Source organism: Impatiens glandulifera, chromosome 3, assembly GCF_907164915.1.
Source record: "Impatiens glandulifera chromosome 3, dImpGla2.1, whole genome shotgun sequence".
NCBI lineage: Eukaryota > Viridiplantae > Streptophyta > Magnoliopsida > Ericales > Balsaminaceae > Impatiens > Impatiens glandulifera.
Genome location: NC_061864.1, coordinates 3,265,510 through 3,285,508, shown reverse-complemented (window position 1 = coordinate 3,285,508; position 19,999 = coordinate 3,265,510). Strand labels below are relative to the sequence as shown.

Sequence of the window (19,999 nt, the reverse complement as noted above, 5' to 3'; positions counted from 1 at the left end):
GTTTTCTTGTGTCTATTAGGTGAATTATAAATGTTTTACAAACTTTAATATAAATATATAAAAGCATACCAGGATGATAATCAGCTAGAGTATTCATCAATTGGCAAGTTTCAGCCAAATCATGGCAATAATATTAAACAGGTGACATGGTATTTAGACCAAGAAAATCTCACAACTTACATGCATGAAAGACAAGGGAAGAAGAACTAGTAGAACAGAATCTTAGGTAAATAATCTAAAGCAAGAAAAAATAAATCAAACTTAGCTAAATTCAATTCATTAGAAAAAACAATTGTCTCCCGAGGCAAGAATTACGAGAATATCAGGTGGCAGCGACATTACTACTAGTTTGAGCTGAGCCAAGAAGATGAACTTGTTGCGGCAAAAGATGATATTTGATCTCCAATTCCTCAAAGATTTTCTTCATCTCAAGTATCAATTCAGTCTTTCGTCTCGTCTTCTCCCCATACAACTGAAAATTCATTGTATGGTTGAAAAACAATGCCATCTTTAGCTTATTCACATTCTCAATCTCTTTCACCACCAAGTTGTGGTTAGGATGCCAATGGTGGGAGTTCTTCTCCAAATGTCTGCCAAAACAACACAATATAAAACACTAAGCTTATGCCTGGTTATAAGAATTATAATTGAATTGCAAATCCGAAGGAAATGAATCTTCAAACGTCATTAAACAAACAAATAAAACGCAGAGTCTCCACTTACATCTTTATTTTCTCCTTCATCGCTCCGATTTTCTCCAATGGCGTGAAGAAATCAATCGAGAACTCCATCGAATCGCCCATATCCGGGCTTCTATAGAAATTACTGATGGGTTTCATAGCCAGAACAGCATTTGGGTAATAAATCATTTCATTATCAAATCTCAAGAAAACCGTGCTCAAGATATTCATCTCTTCAACTGTCATCTGTCCAAAAAAATATGACAACTTAGACGACGCCCACAATATAAGACGAGGCTACGAGCGTTTGGAGATTATTTACCTGGATTCCATCGATGACACAACGATCCCCCACGTCAAAAGGATGCATAACGAATACAAAAATGAGAGCCTCGAAGATGGTCTTGCACATGTTCTTGAAAATGAAGGCTGCCACTAAAATCTGCGACGAGAGGAATACAAGTGCTTTGGTTGAGGCAATCTCCGTCATGTTAATCCATATGATGAAGATGATTATGAGAAGAATTGCGGTTAGAAGTTTGTTTAGTTGTTTCACGGCTGTTTTAGTGTCTGAAAGAGCATGTCCTAAAGCTTTTCGGCTTTGATATGCTTTCACCTGCTCATACAACCAGAAAAGAAAGAAAAAAAATCAATTTTGAAATCAGTAACTGCAACTTCTTAGAACATTTAAGGCATTGTGAGATTAAGGATTATTAACATGATCAGTTAGATCATTTAGGCCTTGTTTGATGAAGGGTATTAATCCAAACAAACCCTTATCTCGTCTTCAATCATTTCAACAAATCTTCAACAATCAAATCATTTAGATCTTGTTTGATGAAGAACTTACCACCCAATCTGTCAAAGATTTCTTATCAATTTGTCCAGCGTCAGATGTTTCCATTAGTGGAAACACAACTTCAACCTCTTCCTTAATCATGAATCTTCTCAGATCTTCATCATCAATAACCCTACAAAAAAAAAAACATTATAAGCAAATGGTCCAACCTAAAATGCCAAAACAGAACAATAGAATTCCTCACTTGCTGCCTGGCTTTGCTACATTAACGAAAATATGATAAGCAGCAGCAATCGCTTCCATCTCGTTTGTGATCTCATTATCCGCCTGTTCTCCTTCTCCGTCAAAATAATTTTCATCGAGGGCATTGGAAAAGGAAATCGTGGACAACCCATATTTCGAAATGGCATCGACAAGAACCTTCATTGTCCAGGCCGATACCTTTTCCTGTTTCATTTGATATAGTTTGTTCATATCAACCACCTCTTTCACCTTAGCTTCGGTTTTCTTCTTCTTACGTTGAAGGTTCAATTGACTATCGGCACTGTTCGATCTCCCCACCATTCGAGCCAACTCCATAACCGGAGGCCCCGAAAGCGTCCTGAGAATGTATTGGTTGAACAGTGCTTCTTGAATCCTGTCGAAGAAGGTTCTGACATGGAAAGACGATGCCAATATCTTGAGAAGAAACGTTTTCAACATCCACAAGACAGAACCGATGAGCAGGGTCACAAGCGTCCAAGTGATGAAATCTAGAAATTTAGACGTTTGCGCCGATCTTTGGACTTCGTATTTGAAAAAGGAAATCCAGCAAATGAGGATCAAACTGAGCCATATAAAGACCTGGACACTATGCTTCATACCATGAACAAAGTATAAGACTTTCCTTTTAAACAGAAAGTTTTTCTCAATTAAGAAGACGATAATGTTAATGAACCATTTGGTAACTAACATCCCAGAAAACGTCACGAGAACTAGCAAACACCATTTCCAGATTTCCAAACCCCAAACTACACAATTCTTCAGTTTATGGAGTGTTAAACTAGCAATCAGGCTACCAGTGATGAGCAAGAAGACAACCCATTCCACTAAAACTTTCTTTTTCACTCTTTGGATCTTCAATTTACGCTGGCTATCGACTTTCTTGTAGATTATCTCAGCTTCATCCTCTCCAACCAGGCCCGCTGCTTTGGGAGTCAAGGAAAGTGATCTAATGGCTTCCCTCAGACTGTTACTCCTAGAAGGCATTAAATTGTTCAGAGGAGAAGCACGGTTGGACAAACTTACGGTTGGGGAGAATGCATTCTCTTGAGCATTTTCTTGTAAGGTTGTGCCGATTTCATCCATGAGATTTGAATCAACAGGAAGTTGCTGTTCACCGAATCTAGTCTTGGGTTTCGAAAGAACTGACCTTACGAATGTCTTTCTTCTGGTAAGAGAATCTGTAGTGGGGATTCTGGGGGGTCTGTTTGCACTTGGACTGAAACCACCGACAATTTCCGGTGAAGGGCATTTTGTAATAGGTGGTGGTGGCTGTGGCTGCTCCTCAGCACCCTTGACAGCCTTGAAATCATCCTCACCGAAAACTGGATTTGAAACTCCATTCCCGTGATCTTGACTTGGTATGTTCATAGGGGATGATGACTTAGCATTGGAATCCATCGTACCAAAAATCGTATCTTCTAATCAAACACATTTGACAGAATCAAGTGAAAGCATATTCATCGTATAAATATGTAATGTGGAATATCCAAGGGGATTCAAAGTAAAAAGCCGACAATTTCTAGGGTAGTAGTGGTTGGCGTAAGAAGAATCCCAAGTGGGGAACAAGCCGAAAACACTTAAAAAAAAAAGTTAAGGATGGAAATGGAAATGGAAAAGAGAAGTCTAAAAAGGTACTTAGTAGATACCCATTACTACAGCCCAAAATTCAAAACCCTACTTTTTCTCGACACCACCACCAGCCCAGCTTTAGAGATTATCAGTGGACTTATGCGTTGGTATTTGTGGAAGAGAGAGGAGATTGACAAAGAAAAGAAAAGAAAAGAAGAGGGAAAATATAAAATTTGCTGCAAATCATCATACACGTGGAAAACATGTGCCGCCGTGTAGGTTATAAATTAATAACAATTAATTAACCAGACAAATATAAATTAGAAAAAGCTTAACTAAGATTTACTGTTTATTCAGTTTAAGTGGGTGTAGTGTGATGTTAGATCTCCTTCGTTAAAAATGTATATATATATATATATATATATTTGAGGGATTAACTTGTAATTATATTATGATTTCTTCTAAAATCTAAACTTTCACTGTAAAGTTAGTTATATGTTCTGTCATATAGTAAATGAAGTTAATTATTTTTTATTTTATATAAATTATTTTAAAAAATTATAAAATTAGCATGATCACTGCAACGCACTCTAATTTATAATACATCAAGTGTGTTAAATAAATATATAACTAATTATAAAGATTTCCAACATAATGAATGAATGTAAAAATAGTTAACATAAGAGAGAATAAGATGCTTTCTAATCTTCTCAAGTATTTTATTTTTATTTTAATTGCTGGGTTCCTATCTTTTAGAGTAAAAAAAAAGTACTTGAGATAAGATTATAAGCATAATGTTTTCTATTTGGCCTTTATTTTACTGAGATTTTACTCTTTTTGTTTTTACTGCAATTTCTTATTAGAAAACAATAAAAACTTTACAAGAAAAATAAAAATCTAAATAGATTTAGGGTATAGGGGCACTGCAGGAAAGGGCAATTTTGTTTACATTTGTATTCATTTTTTTTTATACAAATAAAGTTTATTAGTTACAAAAATCATTATACATGATTTTTTCTTTTCTTTTCTTTTCTTTTATAAATTAATTTCATTTTTGTTCAATAATATTGTTTAAACAACTCATACCTAAAACACAAATTTAGGTAAGATAGAATATAAGTATTAAAAATTAGGATTCACACTTATTTTTCCTCTACCCAAACAATAAGTCAAACTCAACAAACAATTGTTCAGATCTCTAGCTGTGAATGGTATACTTGATTTATTTTCAAAACTTCTTCATTAATTTTAAATCACACATTTCACAAAAAAAAAAAAAAAAAAGTGTTTTTTCAAATTGAGATAATCTTGAATAATCTAATCCACGAGATCCGAACAATACTGTTATGATCCACCCGGGATAAAAAGTTTCATAGTAGTCAAAATATATTACTCACAAAAGGCAATTGAAAGAATAAAGGACACATTTACATACTAAATGAAAGGATTAAAAAATGATTTTAAAAATATCAAATATCACTTATTTGATTTATCATTCAATATTAAAAAAATAAATATATAAAATAAATGAGATGTTCATTACTTTCTTCAAACCCATGTTAATAAATGACATCTTTTAATTGAGCATACATACTTTAAGTCTATAGGCCTATCATAATTCTCTATGAAATACACTTCATTCAAAAAATTAAGGCCCACATATAAATTATACACACAGTTCTTATTTAAATGATAACTATTTATAAATTCACTATATTTAGATAATTTTTTAATCAAAATAATAATAAACACCTCAAATAGTTAACTTTAGAATAGTATATATATAAGTTTAACTTGTTAAATTAATATTGAATTGTAAATATTATCCAAATAATCATTTAATTCAATAAGCCCAATTGTAGCTATAATAAGAATTAGCCCAGGCTATAGTAAAATTATACTAGATGGGCTTTATGCCGTTTGGTAAGGCCATGAATGAAATCAAGTTTTAAAAGATTTATAAGAAAATAATTTTTTTTATGATGATTATTACTATTTTTTATTCTCATTTAAAAAAAAATAGTTTAGATTTCTTTTGGTACAAAACTGAAATTCCCATTTAAATTGTTTTGCATCACTTAATACAAATTTCATATTTTAAAAGAATATATAACTTGAGTTTGATGAGAACTTTATATACATATATTATGTATTTTCTTGTTTTTATTAGAGGTTGGGGACATCAACCAGCTATCTCAATGTGTCATGTTGGTCCAACACATTTGTAATTGTGGTGTTAGCTGTTTCATGCGATCACAAACAAAACCCTTACACAATATTATTCATTTATAATCGTGTCATGTAATGCCGGGCCATCGAATGCTCACTTCTAGTATATATAAAACATGGGATATGATAATGGATATGATAGTTGGCAACACTTGGAATAATAATAATAATAATGTTTGATCGATGGTTGTAAGGAAACGTCCATTGTAGGGTAATGGTTAAGGGGAAGGAAGGTTATAAGAACAATCCAATTATAATTAATTAATTAAATTCATCTATATCTTCATGATCCAGCAAACCAACTATTATTATTATTATTATTATTATTATTATTATTATTATTATGCCTAGAAGCTAGCTTGCTAAATAATAATATTATAATAACGCTAGCTAGCTAGCTAGCTTTTGATCACTAGGTAGCTAGAGAATATTAATTAAAAGGTTATATATATTACTCATTAGGGTTAGGTATAGTAGACTAGTAGTACGGTGGCTAGCTAATCTTAGGGTTGTTGGTTGCATACTTGCAATATGCTCATTGCTTAAAGACTAATGCTTAATTAGCATTACTTAATCACACATTAATCATTAGTACTAACTACTAATGACCTTCTTAATTGTACCCCACAATTGCACAAACCTTCCAAATTAATTATATATATGTATTCACCATTATTGGATTATTAATCGACCCACATTATCTCATCTCATCTCATCACTTCAAGGTCCACATATCATCAATATCCATTACACAATAATGATAATTATGTATTTTAGTAATATCAATTCATTTGATAATGTTTGTCTAATGAGTTATGAGTTGTTATGGGACAAATTCACTATATTTTTTACAATTTAATTAAACGAAGACCTCTTATCTATGTTAAGTGATCAAGTAAAAATAATGAATTATGAGTTTTTTCATTGTTGTGCAAATTGATTGTTATATTGTAGGTTATTTTGTTTGAGAATTCAAAGGTTTGGGTTTGATATGTAGATATGAAAGGACTTTAGGGGATGATTTAATGATATGGACAAAAAAACGGGAATAAATGCGAAAGAGAAAGGGAATGAGCAAAGACATCTGAATCTGGCTTAGAACAGACAACAAATTAAATACAAAAACAAATAAATTTTAAGAATGAATCCGCCGCCCGTATATGGATCCAACCCGAGTTGTTTCGTAAACAGGAAGTTCTTGGTTATAATCTCTGATGTTGTCATAGGATCCCATGAATGCCAAATGATCAAGCTCGAAAAGATCCGAACTTGCATCACTACCCGCATCGTCCTCATCAACGATCACACTAACCGGGTCAAATCTAACCGTTCTTTTCGCCCCGGGGATATTATTATTATTATTATTATTATTATTATTAACGGGTTTCTTTTCTTTAACAGAGGATCCGGTTTTATTTGTTAGGCATGACCGGTAGTATGAAGAAGACGATGAACATGCCGATATTGATGACGTCGAGGTTTGTTTTGCAGCTGGTTTTGATCGTCTCTCGACATATACGACGTCGTCTTCGTTCCTCTGTTTTGTCTTCTTTCCATTTCCATGGCTGAAGAGAGAATTCAAGAAACTTGTAAGCCGAATCCCAGGAGAGATTGGCTGCTTCACCTTCTTTAAATTGTTGTACATCTTCAAAGCACTGAGCTTTGATTTTGTTTCAATGTCCTCATTCCTTGAATCGAACGGGTAGGATTTGTTTGATGTGTGTTTGGAGTATTTGGGTGTTTTTTCCGAATGGGTAGGATTTGTAGATGTCCTCACCGATATTGGAGCTCCCGTGAAACAAGAACTTCTTGGTTTATACATTGCCGGAGACTCTGTTTCTCCGCCGGAGCTAGAATCCGACGAGCTCCATGAAGAGGTGAAAAACGTACGATCATAATCAGGCAGTGATTGTCGGCGGCGAGTGGAGATCTTATCATGATGTACTTTATTCTCCATCCATTTTTCGACCCGATATGCTCGCCGGCGATTGTCAGTCTCTTCATCTTTAACGCTGACGGGCTTCTTGATCTTCGTCGTGGTGGTCACGGTGCCGTCATTGATCTGTTCTCTCGTCGTTAATCTGTCCCTGGGAAGCTTCAGCCCGTCGCGTTTAACGGTGCCGGCGTCGATTGAGTGGTAAATTTCGTCGAGAAGGGTGGAAGAAAAGGACGGAAGGGTGGATGACAATGGTGGGTTCGCCTGATGTTTTTTAGATTTGTCTCCCCTTACTGATTTCTCCCAAGAAAACATTTTTTTTTTTTTTTCTGGGTATGAGAATAATTTACTATTCAATTGAATAGTAAATGATGAAGAAAGCTGAAACAGAAGAACTGTGAATAAATGTTGCAATGGAGGAGAGAGAGTGAGTATTCTGAATGATGAGATCATGAGAGCAATAAGCCATGGCTTAAATAATAAGAGAAGATTGAGCACGATGCCGCAGTTAAGGAATGCCAGCTTGGCATTGAGTGACGTGGCGGTAATGTAATTGTTTATGCCCAAAATGCCCTTTTCACTAAATCAATTTCAACCCATATATATATAATTAAAATAATTCATTTAATATGTAGAAAACATAACCTTAAATCATTAAATTACAATAAGATTTGATATATATATATAAATCATAGAGTGAAGAGAAATATAGGTACCTATCTAGGGAGATGATGAAATCAATGTGAACAGATGAAATGAACTAACAGTAATTAGTAATTAGTAATTAGTAATTACTTATACTTGGATATTGAATTTTGTGTAGATTCCATGCATTTTCACATGATTTATTTTTAATATTATTATTATTTTTGGGGTGGGATCGATAGCAACTCTATGTCTCCTAAATCTAAGCCATTCATTTCTCTTCCAATTTTGTCTTTGCATTGCATGGGTTCCATTGAAACCATAAATAACTAGAACCCAGCTATCTTTTCATTTTCTAATTATTTATTCATTTCATAATAATAATAATAATAATAATTAGAAGTAGAAGACAAAAACATATATTACTATATTCTTGCATTATTTTGAAGGAAATGATCTTGAGATGCTTTTATTTTTCTTTCTAATTTTATTATTATAATAATAATTATTATTATAATTATATGTTGGCCACCCACGCCCATGGAGGCTAATATCTAGAGATAAATTAAATTTATTATTATTATTATTATTATTATTATAGGCTATTTGAGTATTTCTCCTAAGTTTGATGACTTATTTGAGCCAATTACAAGTTTGTTTTTTTTTTTTTTCAAAATGATTTTGATCTTTAATATATATATTATTTTAAACTAATCAATTATTGTATAAATAATTGTGTGTTTATGCAATATATAATTTCACCTAATATAGAGAATATGTGTTGTTGGTACATAGAATATATATTATATATGCTTAGTATGTAATATTATAAGATTAGATGAAACAAACCATTTGCAAATGGAAGGTGGTTAGACCATAAAATTCAAATTGAACTCTTATATACCTCTCTATTACGCTATTACGCCATTATGTATCTTCCAGTAAGAGCGTTAAAGATTGGTTACCCTTTATTATTATTTTTAGTTTAGTAGATATATTTTGAGTTTTATTAAATAAGTATAATAAGTTTACATTATTCTTAACAAAACTAAAATAGTTTAGTAGCTAGATGCTTGTTAAAACATAGTGACCTATGGGTCAAACCTTTTCGGTGTTATATCTCCCCTAATATAGCGAGGATAGTTTAATAGGTAAATATATATATTTTTTTGAATTAAAGGAGAACTAACATGACAACTCACTTAATTAAACTCCATGACTTTTTGGTCTCTTAAGCCAACTCTACTTTGGTGGGGGTAAGAGGTAAATATTTATTCATTTTTCAAATATAATACCTGATTAAAGATACTATTAACTTAATAGTGCTATATCTATGAACCTAGTTTAATGATTAAAACATCTGCATGTGAATTCATTTAGCAGAAGTACACGATTAAAAACAAGATTGTAAATGGTTGGCAATTGGCAATGGGTCTTGATTGTGATAGCAAATTAAAGAACTTGATGCAAACAAGGATATGACTTGATGTCTAGACTCTAGACTAGCTAGGCTTAATTAATTAAGAATCTTCATATTATTAAGATATAAATGTCTATTTCAATGACAAGCCTAAAGTTAAAAGATCTTTTCAACAACTTTAATTGCACATGAAAGCCTAATAGGCAAACTCACCTGGTTCCAATGACACTCACCTAATTGTTGTACAAAAAAAGTACTGAAATGTATACTCAAATAAAAGCATATGCATGTGCAGAGTTTGTAGAAACATTGCTAATTAGTTACCTGAAAATTAGGCGAGGAGACCTAGCTAGATTATAAAATGGATAAGTAAAAATTGTGTTAAAATTTAGAATTTACTTAAAATCAAGTTTTTAAATTTGTAAAATTAAAAAATTATTTGAAAGAGGAAGAGTTTATTTTAATATATATATATATATATAAATTAATTAAATAATAGTATTAATAAATAAATGACACTGAAATAAGTTATAATTACAAAATCAATTAATTAAATGAGTTCATTTTTTTTTAATGTAAAATCAAAATAAATTATAAAATCGTAAATCTTAAAATCCTGAATTTAAAATCGTAAGAGTTTAATACTTAAATCAGAATTGTTAAATTTCTTTAAAATACATAAAGTTTTAAGAGTTAAATTGGTATTTGAACTCAATTACTACCTCATTCATAATTAAAGTTATGAATTATTTTTAAAAATAGTTCAATAGATTATTAATGAAACATTGTGTTTTTTTCTTATATAATTGTCTATTTGTCACACATGATTGATTGAAAGAACCATTTAAATTATATATATAATTAAAGTAATTATAAACAACAAAACCAATTAATTTGTTATAATCACTCAGATGAATCAATTAATTGCCACATAGTCGGTCTATATTTATCTTGAATAAGTGCTTTTATTATTTTTAACGGATGATATGTGCATGAAAAAATTTGTATTATGTCTAGTTGTCGTATCTGTCAAGAAAAGATGTAATCGATAACTTATGACTTATTTTGTATTGTCGAATGGTGACTAATATTTGAAGTCTTTAGTAGAGTATTACTAGGATTCATTGGATGATGCCCAAATTTTTAGGTAGTTGCTGGAAAGTTTAGATTGATGCAATTAATATGAAAAATCTACATATTTTGGTTATCATCTCAATTATTCTTTGGTTGGAGAGAAATCGTCAAACTTTCAATGATCGTAGTCGTCCATTGCGTATAATTCATAATACTATTATTATTATGTTTTCTGAGATTCGTCCAATAAAAGTAAGAGAGTCTGTCGGGGGAGTTAATCGACATTCTCGAGGATTTACGAGTTCGATAACTCATTAAGTATTGTTTTTATTATTTTTTATTTTAATGTTATTCTTTGTCGTTGTGCTTAAACGATTTATTTATTTATTTTTAATATAAAAAATGCATTTATTATTTTACATGTTTTCTTTTCATAAATGATTCTTATCATTTTTCATTATACATATATATATATTTAATATGTTATTCATGATTGAATTTGATGGAAAAATGGTCTAAAAAGAATTGTATGCATAATTGCGAGGATGAATCTTATTATTTTTCATTAATTATACCTTATAAATGATTAATTTAAAAAGAAAATATTTATTCTGTTACTACTGATGATGATTGAAATATTTGATGGTCTAAAAAGAAATTTATGTCCAATTGTAAATGTATAAATATCTACCTGTGCATGGGTTTTGCCAGGTGCATGCCCCCCATTAAGGTTTACCCATTTGGCAATGTCACATGGGTTTCATTCCCTTAATGTGGCACGTTCATGTGAAGATATCATCATCATCACTGTTTCTTCTCCTTCTTCTTCTTCATTAATTCAATATATAATGGGTTCCTCCTCCATTCCATTCCATTCTCCATGATCCATCCATTTCATCTAGTTTATACGATTCCTAGCCATAGAGATCTCGTTTTCCCCCTTTAATAATATAATAATGTAAAATGTTCTTCGGGGGCAAGTGGGTGGGTGGGTGGGTGGATTAATACACTTCAATTTCGAATTAAATTCTCATGGTCATGGGCCTTGACTTGATCCATGTTTTCACATGATCATCGCATCACTTCCCAACCTTCAAGAGAAGACATTAACTAGATTCATGGACCCACTTGTCTTCTTCTTTCCCTTCCTTATTTTAACTATATAAATTATTACTATATGCATTTGCTTTTTGATCATATTCAAATTGTTTTTTATTTTGAATCTTATAAAGAAAATATAGTAGCTAGACCATAGTGTAATTTTTGTATTTAACTGAATAAATGAATTAAGTTGCCATTTTTTTATTTAAAAAATATATCAATTTTATTAAAGAATGTCAACACAAATAGTGAGTACCAAATATATATATATATATATATATATATATATATATATATATATATATATATATATATAAAATGATAGGGAATCTAAAGATTTGTAGCGAATGGGGCAGCTAACGACGTGCTGATTAGACTTGATGACTAGGTATTTATTTATTTTTCTTTTTTATATTCATTAATAATTTTCTCTCTTTTCTCATTACTTAAATTTTCTCTTTTTATTTTAAATATGACGCGTTTCTTTATCTTAAATATGATGCATTCAATATAAAATTTAATTTTTATTATAAAAAATAAATTTTATTTTTTAATAATAAAAAATGATTCAAATTAAAATAAATAATAATTAATTATGTTAATTAAAATTTATATATAAGAGAATAAAAAAAATATTTTTTAATTCAATTAATTAATTATATCCTCTATTAATTTAATAATATATATATTAATAATAATAAAAACAAAAAATTTTAATTATTAATTATTTTACTGAACTAATTGATTCTCTTTTTTAAACTTTAAGTGTTGTTTATCTCTCATTTCTCTCCTTAAAAATCTCTTTCTTTTAATGTCAACTACATAAAGTTAATCAACTATAACAACATTCAACTAGCCCATCATATTATTATTCTTCTAATTAATTATTAGTTATTTTAATTTGAGACATTTTTATTATTGAAAATAAAATTTATTTTTTTAATAATTAAAAGAAAATAAATTATTGAAAGAGAGAAATAATTAAAATACAGTTTATAGGGGAGAAATAATTAAAATGATGGTTTATAGGTTTAAAATGGACATGTACAATAATTTGAAAAAAATATATTTATAATAGTAAAAAATTAAAGAGATAAATTATTAAGTGTTTTTTAATAATAAAAATTGTTTTTTTATTGAATGCGTTATATTTAAGATAAAGGGAAAAATGTATGTAATGAGAAGAGAGAGACAATTATTAATGAATATAAAAAAGAAAAATAAATAAATACCGAGTCATCAAATCTAATCAGCACTACACGTCGTTCGCTGCCCCCATTAATAAAATATTAAGATTATGTCTGATTCAAATTATAAATTAAACTGTGATTGTGATTCTGAAATAAATTACTATAGTAATAATCAATAAATTATTATAAATAAAATTAAACATTTTTGCATAAATAAATTGGATAAATATTCTGAACAAATCAGAAAAATAACTTGGAATGATTAAAGTATTGATAAACTGAATTATGGAATGCATAAAATAAATTGAAGCGAAATGAGTATGAGATGTTTTATAAAAGTTTAAAAAATCAAATAAGAAGTATTTAAGTGCATTCATTTATTATAAAATAACCCATGTAAAAAATGACGGGTTTTAGACGGAAGCCATACGGTTTGAGACCAAAAAAGTAGTTGGGATGGGCCCACGTGTGCACGCTCTTCTCTTCTACTTTGCAAATTATTACGCGCACGTTCTTTACGTTTGCATACGTGCTGGAATTACTAGTTAACAACCCAAACAAAGCATTAGTTATTAAAGATAAATTAATTATGGAATTTTAAAGGAATAATTTTTTTTCTCTTTTTTTTTCACCTTTTATCATTTTTGTAGGCATTAATATGGTGAGATATTATTTTTTCTTATTTTCTCTCCTAAATTCTTTCTCATTTTCTCTTCATTATTAAATAATCACAAATAAATATTATATTAAAATAATAGAGAATTGAATTGGAGGGAGAGAAATGAGTTCATTGAAAAAAATTAAATAATTTATTTCTTTTTCGTCTCAATTCGTAGAGTTCGTAATCTATTATTCTCTTCCCAAATTCCTGTATCATAACTCATAAGAGCTTGTTTGATTTTGGATTAAAATAAATAAATAATGGCGCATGTGAAAAACACGCGTCTTTAATGCGAATGAGGAGACAGCGTAAGGTGATAACAGCTGGGTAAAAGCCCACGTGGAACCATACAACTATGCATGCTGTCCGACAAAGTAGGGACCTCGTGCCACGTGATCTAAATCACTTGTCCATCCCTGACACGTGCGCACCCTGATCCCACTCCACTTCATACTTATCAACACAATCTTCGTCTCAATCTCCCACAATCATCACCTCCTCTCTATACATATTATAATTAATTATCACATAATTGTAAGAAATTTTTACGGTTTTTTATTTATTAATATATATATATATATATATATATATATATATATATTACTATTATTTTTAACACAAACAGTAATTTTATTTTTAAGAGGCTTAAAACCTCTAAGCCCAACATACATACATAATTGAACCTTTGAGTCCTGGAACTGAAGTTGGTCTAATTTTTAGATATGTTTATGATTGGTTTAGTATGAATAGTGTAGTTAGAAATGTAATTAGATAAGATATAAATGCTTTTTAAAATGTTTTTTTAGTTTATATTTATGCATATGATTTTCTATTACTCTTTTTAAATTAGTATTTATTTTTATTATTTAATAAATTATACCACACAATTTTTATTTTTACATTGACACAACTTCAAAAATATTAAATATCTAAATATGTTTTTTTAATATATTGCTATTGTCTTTGTCATTAAAATTGAGGGGTTTTGGATATTTTTAATAAATTTTACTTAAAACTAAGTCGTAACCATTATTTTATCAATCTAATTACCTTTTTTCTTATTTATTAAAATATCAAATTATTATTTTGATATATTAACCTTCAAAAACTCTATTTATTTATTTTGTCAAATATGATTCTTAAGAAAAAACCTAATAAAACCCCAAAAATATATTTTCTCCAATTTAAAACTGAATTTGAGTTTGGTGAGAAGTTAAGAAATTGAGAAATAATTTATGCATTATGTTTTTTAATATTTATTATAAAAAAAAATGTAATTTGATGAGATATAAATAACTTTAAAAAAAATAGTTTAAATATATATATATATATATATATATATATATATATATATATATATATATATATATATATATATATTTATTACTCTTTTTAGGCTATTATTACTGAATTCATTATATTCATATAATATACTAATAACAAAATAATAATATTTATAAACATAACTATTAAATAACATTTACATTTATTTTTGTAAGATGTTGTATTATTATTCTATCAAAAAATATTATATAAACATACAATTTTTACTAACTAATAAGGTTAGACATAAATTAATTCTAAAATTATATAATCCTTAATTAAATGAAAATTTTGAAATTGACCATATTAAAATTTATAAAACTCAAAAAAAAAAAATCAAACAAATTAAAATCAACACAATCAAACTTAAAATCTGAATTAAAAAAAATGTAATTTGAAAAAAAAGTGTATCTTTTTTTATTCTTACCTTTTTTGTGTTTTGTTAGGCAAGTCAACAATATGTATGTATATTTAAAAAAAAAAGTGTATCTCTATAGAATTCTTAACTGTGGTCTTTCTTGTAATTGTAGGTGGTCCATCTAACATTTAAATTAGCTTCATTTAATAAAAACTTGTTTCACTTAATAATACTTCTATTCAAGGAGTTAATACTACTTTAACTAACACAATAAATTTGATAAAATTATAAAATAATGCATAAATAAAAAGGTAAAAAAAATCAACATTTTTCATCTAAATTATACCATGTTTTGGTATGCATTTTTAGTCTGAATTATATTCCAAAATTTCATTTTTTATATATGTTTGTCAATAACTTAGAAAATAATTATGATTATGATTTAGAATATATAATACAATATATATATATATATATATACATATATTGATATAAACAATCTAAAAATCAAAAATAATTTTATCATAATCTACAAAAAAAAATCTTATATAACACACAACAAAAATTACAAATTGGAATTTAATTTTGACATGTTTACAACAAAATGGTGACAATATTTCTTAACAAATAAGATCACAGCCTTAAGTTGGAAGTGGTCATTCTAAATAAATAAATAGATAAAAGACTAAAATTTAAATTTAAATTTTTGGCCAAAGTCATAATTTAATTGATACAAAATAATTTTAAACAATAAAATCATTATTAATATACCTCCTAGTCTCCTTACTAACAATAAAATCTTGTTTTATTCTTTAATTAATAGGATAGATCATAACAAATTAGCGAAACTCATACAAAAAAATATATAAAACTTTCATAATCTAAAAAATATGAATTTTAAAGGTTAATGAAATCGGGTTACTGGTACTGCAGCAGCCCAACTCATTATGAGACCAAGTTGAGATAATGATTGAACAACGAAAGACTTTCAAATGTTGCTTGAGATGGTATCGCGGCTCAAGACGAAGCAACCATACTACATGCATATATTGAGCCTCGAGTCCTCAACTCTACTAACTCATGGCTTAAGATAATTAGGGTTTATGGATGGATGTCCTTCCCTATGTATTGTAAGCATGTTAAGAGACAGTCAAGAGAACTGCTTTTGTGCTCATTTGATTAAAGCTTATTCCACTATTGCCAATAAACTGCTTCAATCATTTTTGTGAAATAAACGTATCAAACACACTTATCAACAATGTGAATACGTTTTACGCTTTAAGAGAGCACGAGAGCAATTAGAGAATAAGATGAACCGGATAAACATGATCAAACTAACCCCTTGTCTTAATCACTTAACTTATTTATGACATTTGCAGACTCCTCTCACACGACCATCTTCCCCACCATGAGATTTCTAGGCTCCTTCATTTGGTTCTTCTTCTCCTCTATGAAGGTTTTGCTTATTTTAAATACTGCATGTTTGACTTGTTTTGCCCTATTGTTTGACTTTCTACCACGATAGGTTTCTAGCCCTTTTAACTTCTCGATACTATCTCTTCTTCTAAACATAGAATGTAGCTTCAAATATTTTCCTTATATGATTTCACACACAAAAAGTAAATGTATAAATGTTCAGAAATCAAGATCATTCCAAGACCAAAGGCCATATTATCTATTTTATTTTAATATGCAGGAAAGGATCAAGGAAATAACAATTTGCAACCATTATTTAATCCACTAAAAAGATGGCAAGCATAACCTTCATGATATTCAATTGCAAGAAAATAAATTAACCATTGAGTACTCAACTTCATTAGGATGCAGCCGATGTTCTTTCAACATCCACCAACTGGTAAAGATCTCCACGACGTTGGTTTAGCAGTGGGAGATTTGTCCTGAAAAATTAAAGACAGATAATCAACATTTGAGCTGATACTTCAATGAAAAATAAAAACATCACCTTCTGAGATCAATTTGGGAATAGTCAATCTCTGATATGATGATGGCCTCTTCATGTTCAGTAGTAGCCAATACTTCTCCAAACTGATCACGATTATCAACAATAAGGCAACTAGTCCATCAAGACTCAAGAGTGAAATAAACCCAACAAGAGTGGACATATATAACTTACGGGTCCAACAAGAGTGGAATGACCCCAAGCCACGTATCCAGCACTAGCATCACGTGCAGGAGAACAAGTTGCCACATATAACTGTCATTCCAAAGATTGTGAGATTTGAACAATATAGTTTAAAACCACTACAACACTAAGGAACAGCAACAGCAACAGCAGGAACCAACCTGATTATCTACTGCCCTGCACATTGTAAATCAACACATATATCAGCAAAAACATAAATAAAGTGTTTCCAAATGTTCAAATTACAAAAGAAAATTGTGACCTTGCTCTCTGCAACAGTTCCCAATGCAATGGTCCAGTTGTCATGTTAAATGCCCCCGGATAGCAAATCAAGTGAGCTCCTAATGTGAAGAAATACTAGTTCTCAGTCTCTTTTGATAATGTTTTCACAAAGATATACTTAAAAGGGGCAGAAGCACTAAAAAACTTGCAAAATGCATTGAAAAACAAGGGAACCTCTAGCTGCATATATCATGGCTAGTTCCTGAAACCTGATGTCGTAACAGATTCCAATGCCAATGCGTCCAACCTCTGCAAACCAAAATGATTTTGTTGTTTAATAGTGAAAGCAAATGTTTTCAATGTAATCCACTTGAAGAAACCTGTATCCACAATAGTAGGAGTTTCCCCTGCTGTAAGAGTCTTGGATTCGATGAAGGTAATCTTCCCAGGTATGTCAATATCAAAAAGGTGTATCTGTCATGTGCAAGAACTTATCAAATTTGAAATATTGATCAATCCATTTGCAGATCATATAATTTTCCAACAGATTTCTATAAGCATCAAAGACGCAGCATGTGTACAGAATATAAGGCATTACCTTCCTGTGTTTAGCTATTAGCTTTCCATCAGCATCAAAGACGCAGCACGTGTTGTACAATCTATCTCCGCATCGTTCTGGTATAGAGCCACCGACGATTATGATCTTAAGTTGGCTGGCGACTTCAGACAACATTGCAGTTGAAGGAGATGATCCAGCATCAATGTCCTCCGCATAAACTGGGAAGCTATCATTAGAATATGGACTATTCCATATTTCCTGCATAAAGACTCAAATGACATTTTAGAAAGTCTACATTGAACTGTTTATTCGAGCCTAGCAAAACTAATATAAAAATAGTGGGTTCCAAAGTTGAGCATATATCATCATCAATTCATCATATAAGGCAAACAAAAGTAGATTAAGTAATTTTTCAAAAGAAATAAGCAACTGACAGGCAAGAGAACTAGCCGAGCACCCTTTCCGGCAGCCTCCTGGATAGCTTCTCGAGCATGAGCAATGTTTCTCTCTTTGTCAGATGTCACCAGTAGTTGGCACAATCCAATCTTGAACTGAAAACTAAAAAACCAAGGTTAGATTATCTGGGAAAAGAGCAGATCGCGGACATGGGTTAGAGGTCGATGTAAAGAGATTGCCTTGGTGATAGGAGGAGTGGGCAATTGGAGGGCGGGTGGAGCCCTAGCTTGCTCCGGCTTGTAAGAAGGAGACATTGAAGCGGAGAGGGAAAAGAGTGGACGAAGAGGGTTGGAATTGCAGTTTAAGAAAGGATTGGTGAATATAGACGATGATGATGATGATGATGATGAGCGGATGCAAGAAAGGAGACCAAATCTTGTACTATTCCCGCAGTAGTGAAGGGGACGAAGAAGACTAGAGGACGAAGCAGCAGCAGCAATTAACATTTCAATTCATTTCTGTTTCATCAATTAACCCTTTTACTTTTATAATGGGAATAACCCTCGTAAGAAGTATTATTACCACTTTTAACAAGAACTTTATAATTTTTTCATTTTTGAACTTTTGCCACATTTTTATCCTTAAATAAAAAAATAAAAAAAATTTGATTTTCCCTCTCCCCCGTCGTTTCCTTTCCCCACTTCTCCTTTCACTCCCTCTCTCGTTTCCAACTTCCCGAAGACGACCGATCAACCCCGAAGACGACGACGACGAAAAGCCCCCGAAACATCGACGACGTCCTCTCCCTCGAACCCTCCCTCGAACCCCGACGAGCCCCGACGACAAACAAGAGCCCCCGACGAGAATCTCAACTCCAGAACGACGAAGGTGAGTTTATCTTCCCCGTTTCTATCCTAGTTCTCCGTTTTATATTCATGCATGCTATAATGGAGGAATGGTTTAGGGTATTGTTTAGGTTTAAGTATGGGTTTAGGTTTAGGTAGGGTTTATTGTTTAGGTTTATTGTTTAGGTTTAGTTTTGGGTTTAAAATGCTTCTGTCGAAGGCTGTTGCAGGCTGTCGATGGCGACGGTGCATCTGTCGCAGGCGACGGTGCATCTGTCGCAGGCGACGGTGCATCTGTCGCAGACAGAATATACTTCTCGTGCATACACCAAGACCACGTTTCAGAAGCATTTTGACAAGATCAGAACTAAAGGCAGATGCATCGTCGTCTGCGACAGATGCACTGTCGCCTTCGTCACCTTCGTCAGATGTATATTTCACTGTAAAACAAATCAGCCAAACTCTAAAACCATTATTCCATGACCTAACCTACATTCTAGACTCTAAACGACAAAACCCTAAAACGACGAAGGTAGGTAGCGTCTAACCTGAATGTTGAAGACGTTCCAGTTTTGTTGATGAAAG

General features: G+C 30.9%; 3 protein-coding genes across 3 annotated transcripts; all 3 read right to left on the bottom strand.

Annotated features, from left to right (window-relative positions):
• Positions 1-20: 20 nt before the first annotated feature.
• LOC124932208 (mechanosensitive ion channel protein 10-like) lies at positions 21-3,480 on the bottom strand. Its single transcript, XM_047472826.1, has 5 exons — positions 1,724-3,480; positions 1,531-1,651; positions 1,003-1,296; positions 724-926; positions 21-590 (listed from the first exon to the last, which is right to left on the bottom strand). The coding sequence occupies exons 1-5, from the start codon at positions 3,139-3,141 to the stop codon at positions 323-325; spliced, it is 2,304 nt and encodes a 767-aa protein (XP_047328782.1). The 5' UTR covers positions 3,142-3,480; the 3' UTR covers positions 21-322.
• Positions 3,481-6,538: 3,058 nt separating this feature from the next.
• Positions 6,539-7,903, bottom strand: LOC124932109 (protein BIG GRAIN 1-like B). Its single transcript, XM_047472712.1, has one exon. The coding sequence runs from the start codon at positions 7,790-7,792 to the stop codon at positions 6,677-6,679; it is 1,116 nt and encodes a 371-aa protein (XP_047328668.1). The 5' UTR covers positions 7,793-7,903; the 3' UTR covers positions 6,539-6,676.
• Positions 7,904-16,897: 8,994 nt separating this feature from the next.
• Positions 16,898-19,095, bottom strand: LOC124929689 (omega-amidase, chloroplastic). The gene is made up of 10 exons (XM_047470088.1): positions 18,809-19,095; positions 18,608-18,724; positions 18,213-18,431; positions 17,995-18,088; positions 17,849-17,923; positions 17,655-17,733; positions 17,554-17,569; positions 17,384-17,464; positions 17,213-17,295; positions 16,898-17,147 (listed from the first exon to the last, which is right to left on the bottom strand). Exons 1-10 carry the CDS (start codon positions 19,073-19,075, stop codon positions 17,066-17,068), a joined length of 1,113 nt encoding a protein of 370 aa, XP_047326044.1. The 5' UTR covers positions 19,076-19,095; the 3' UTR covers positions 16,898-17,065.
• Positions 19,096-19,999: the final 904 nt, after the last annotated feature.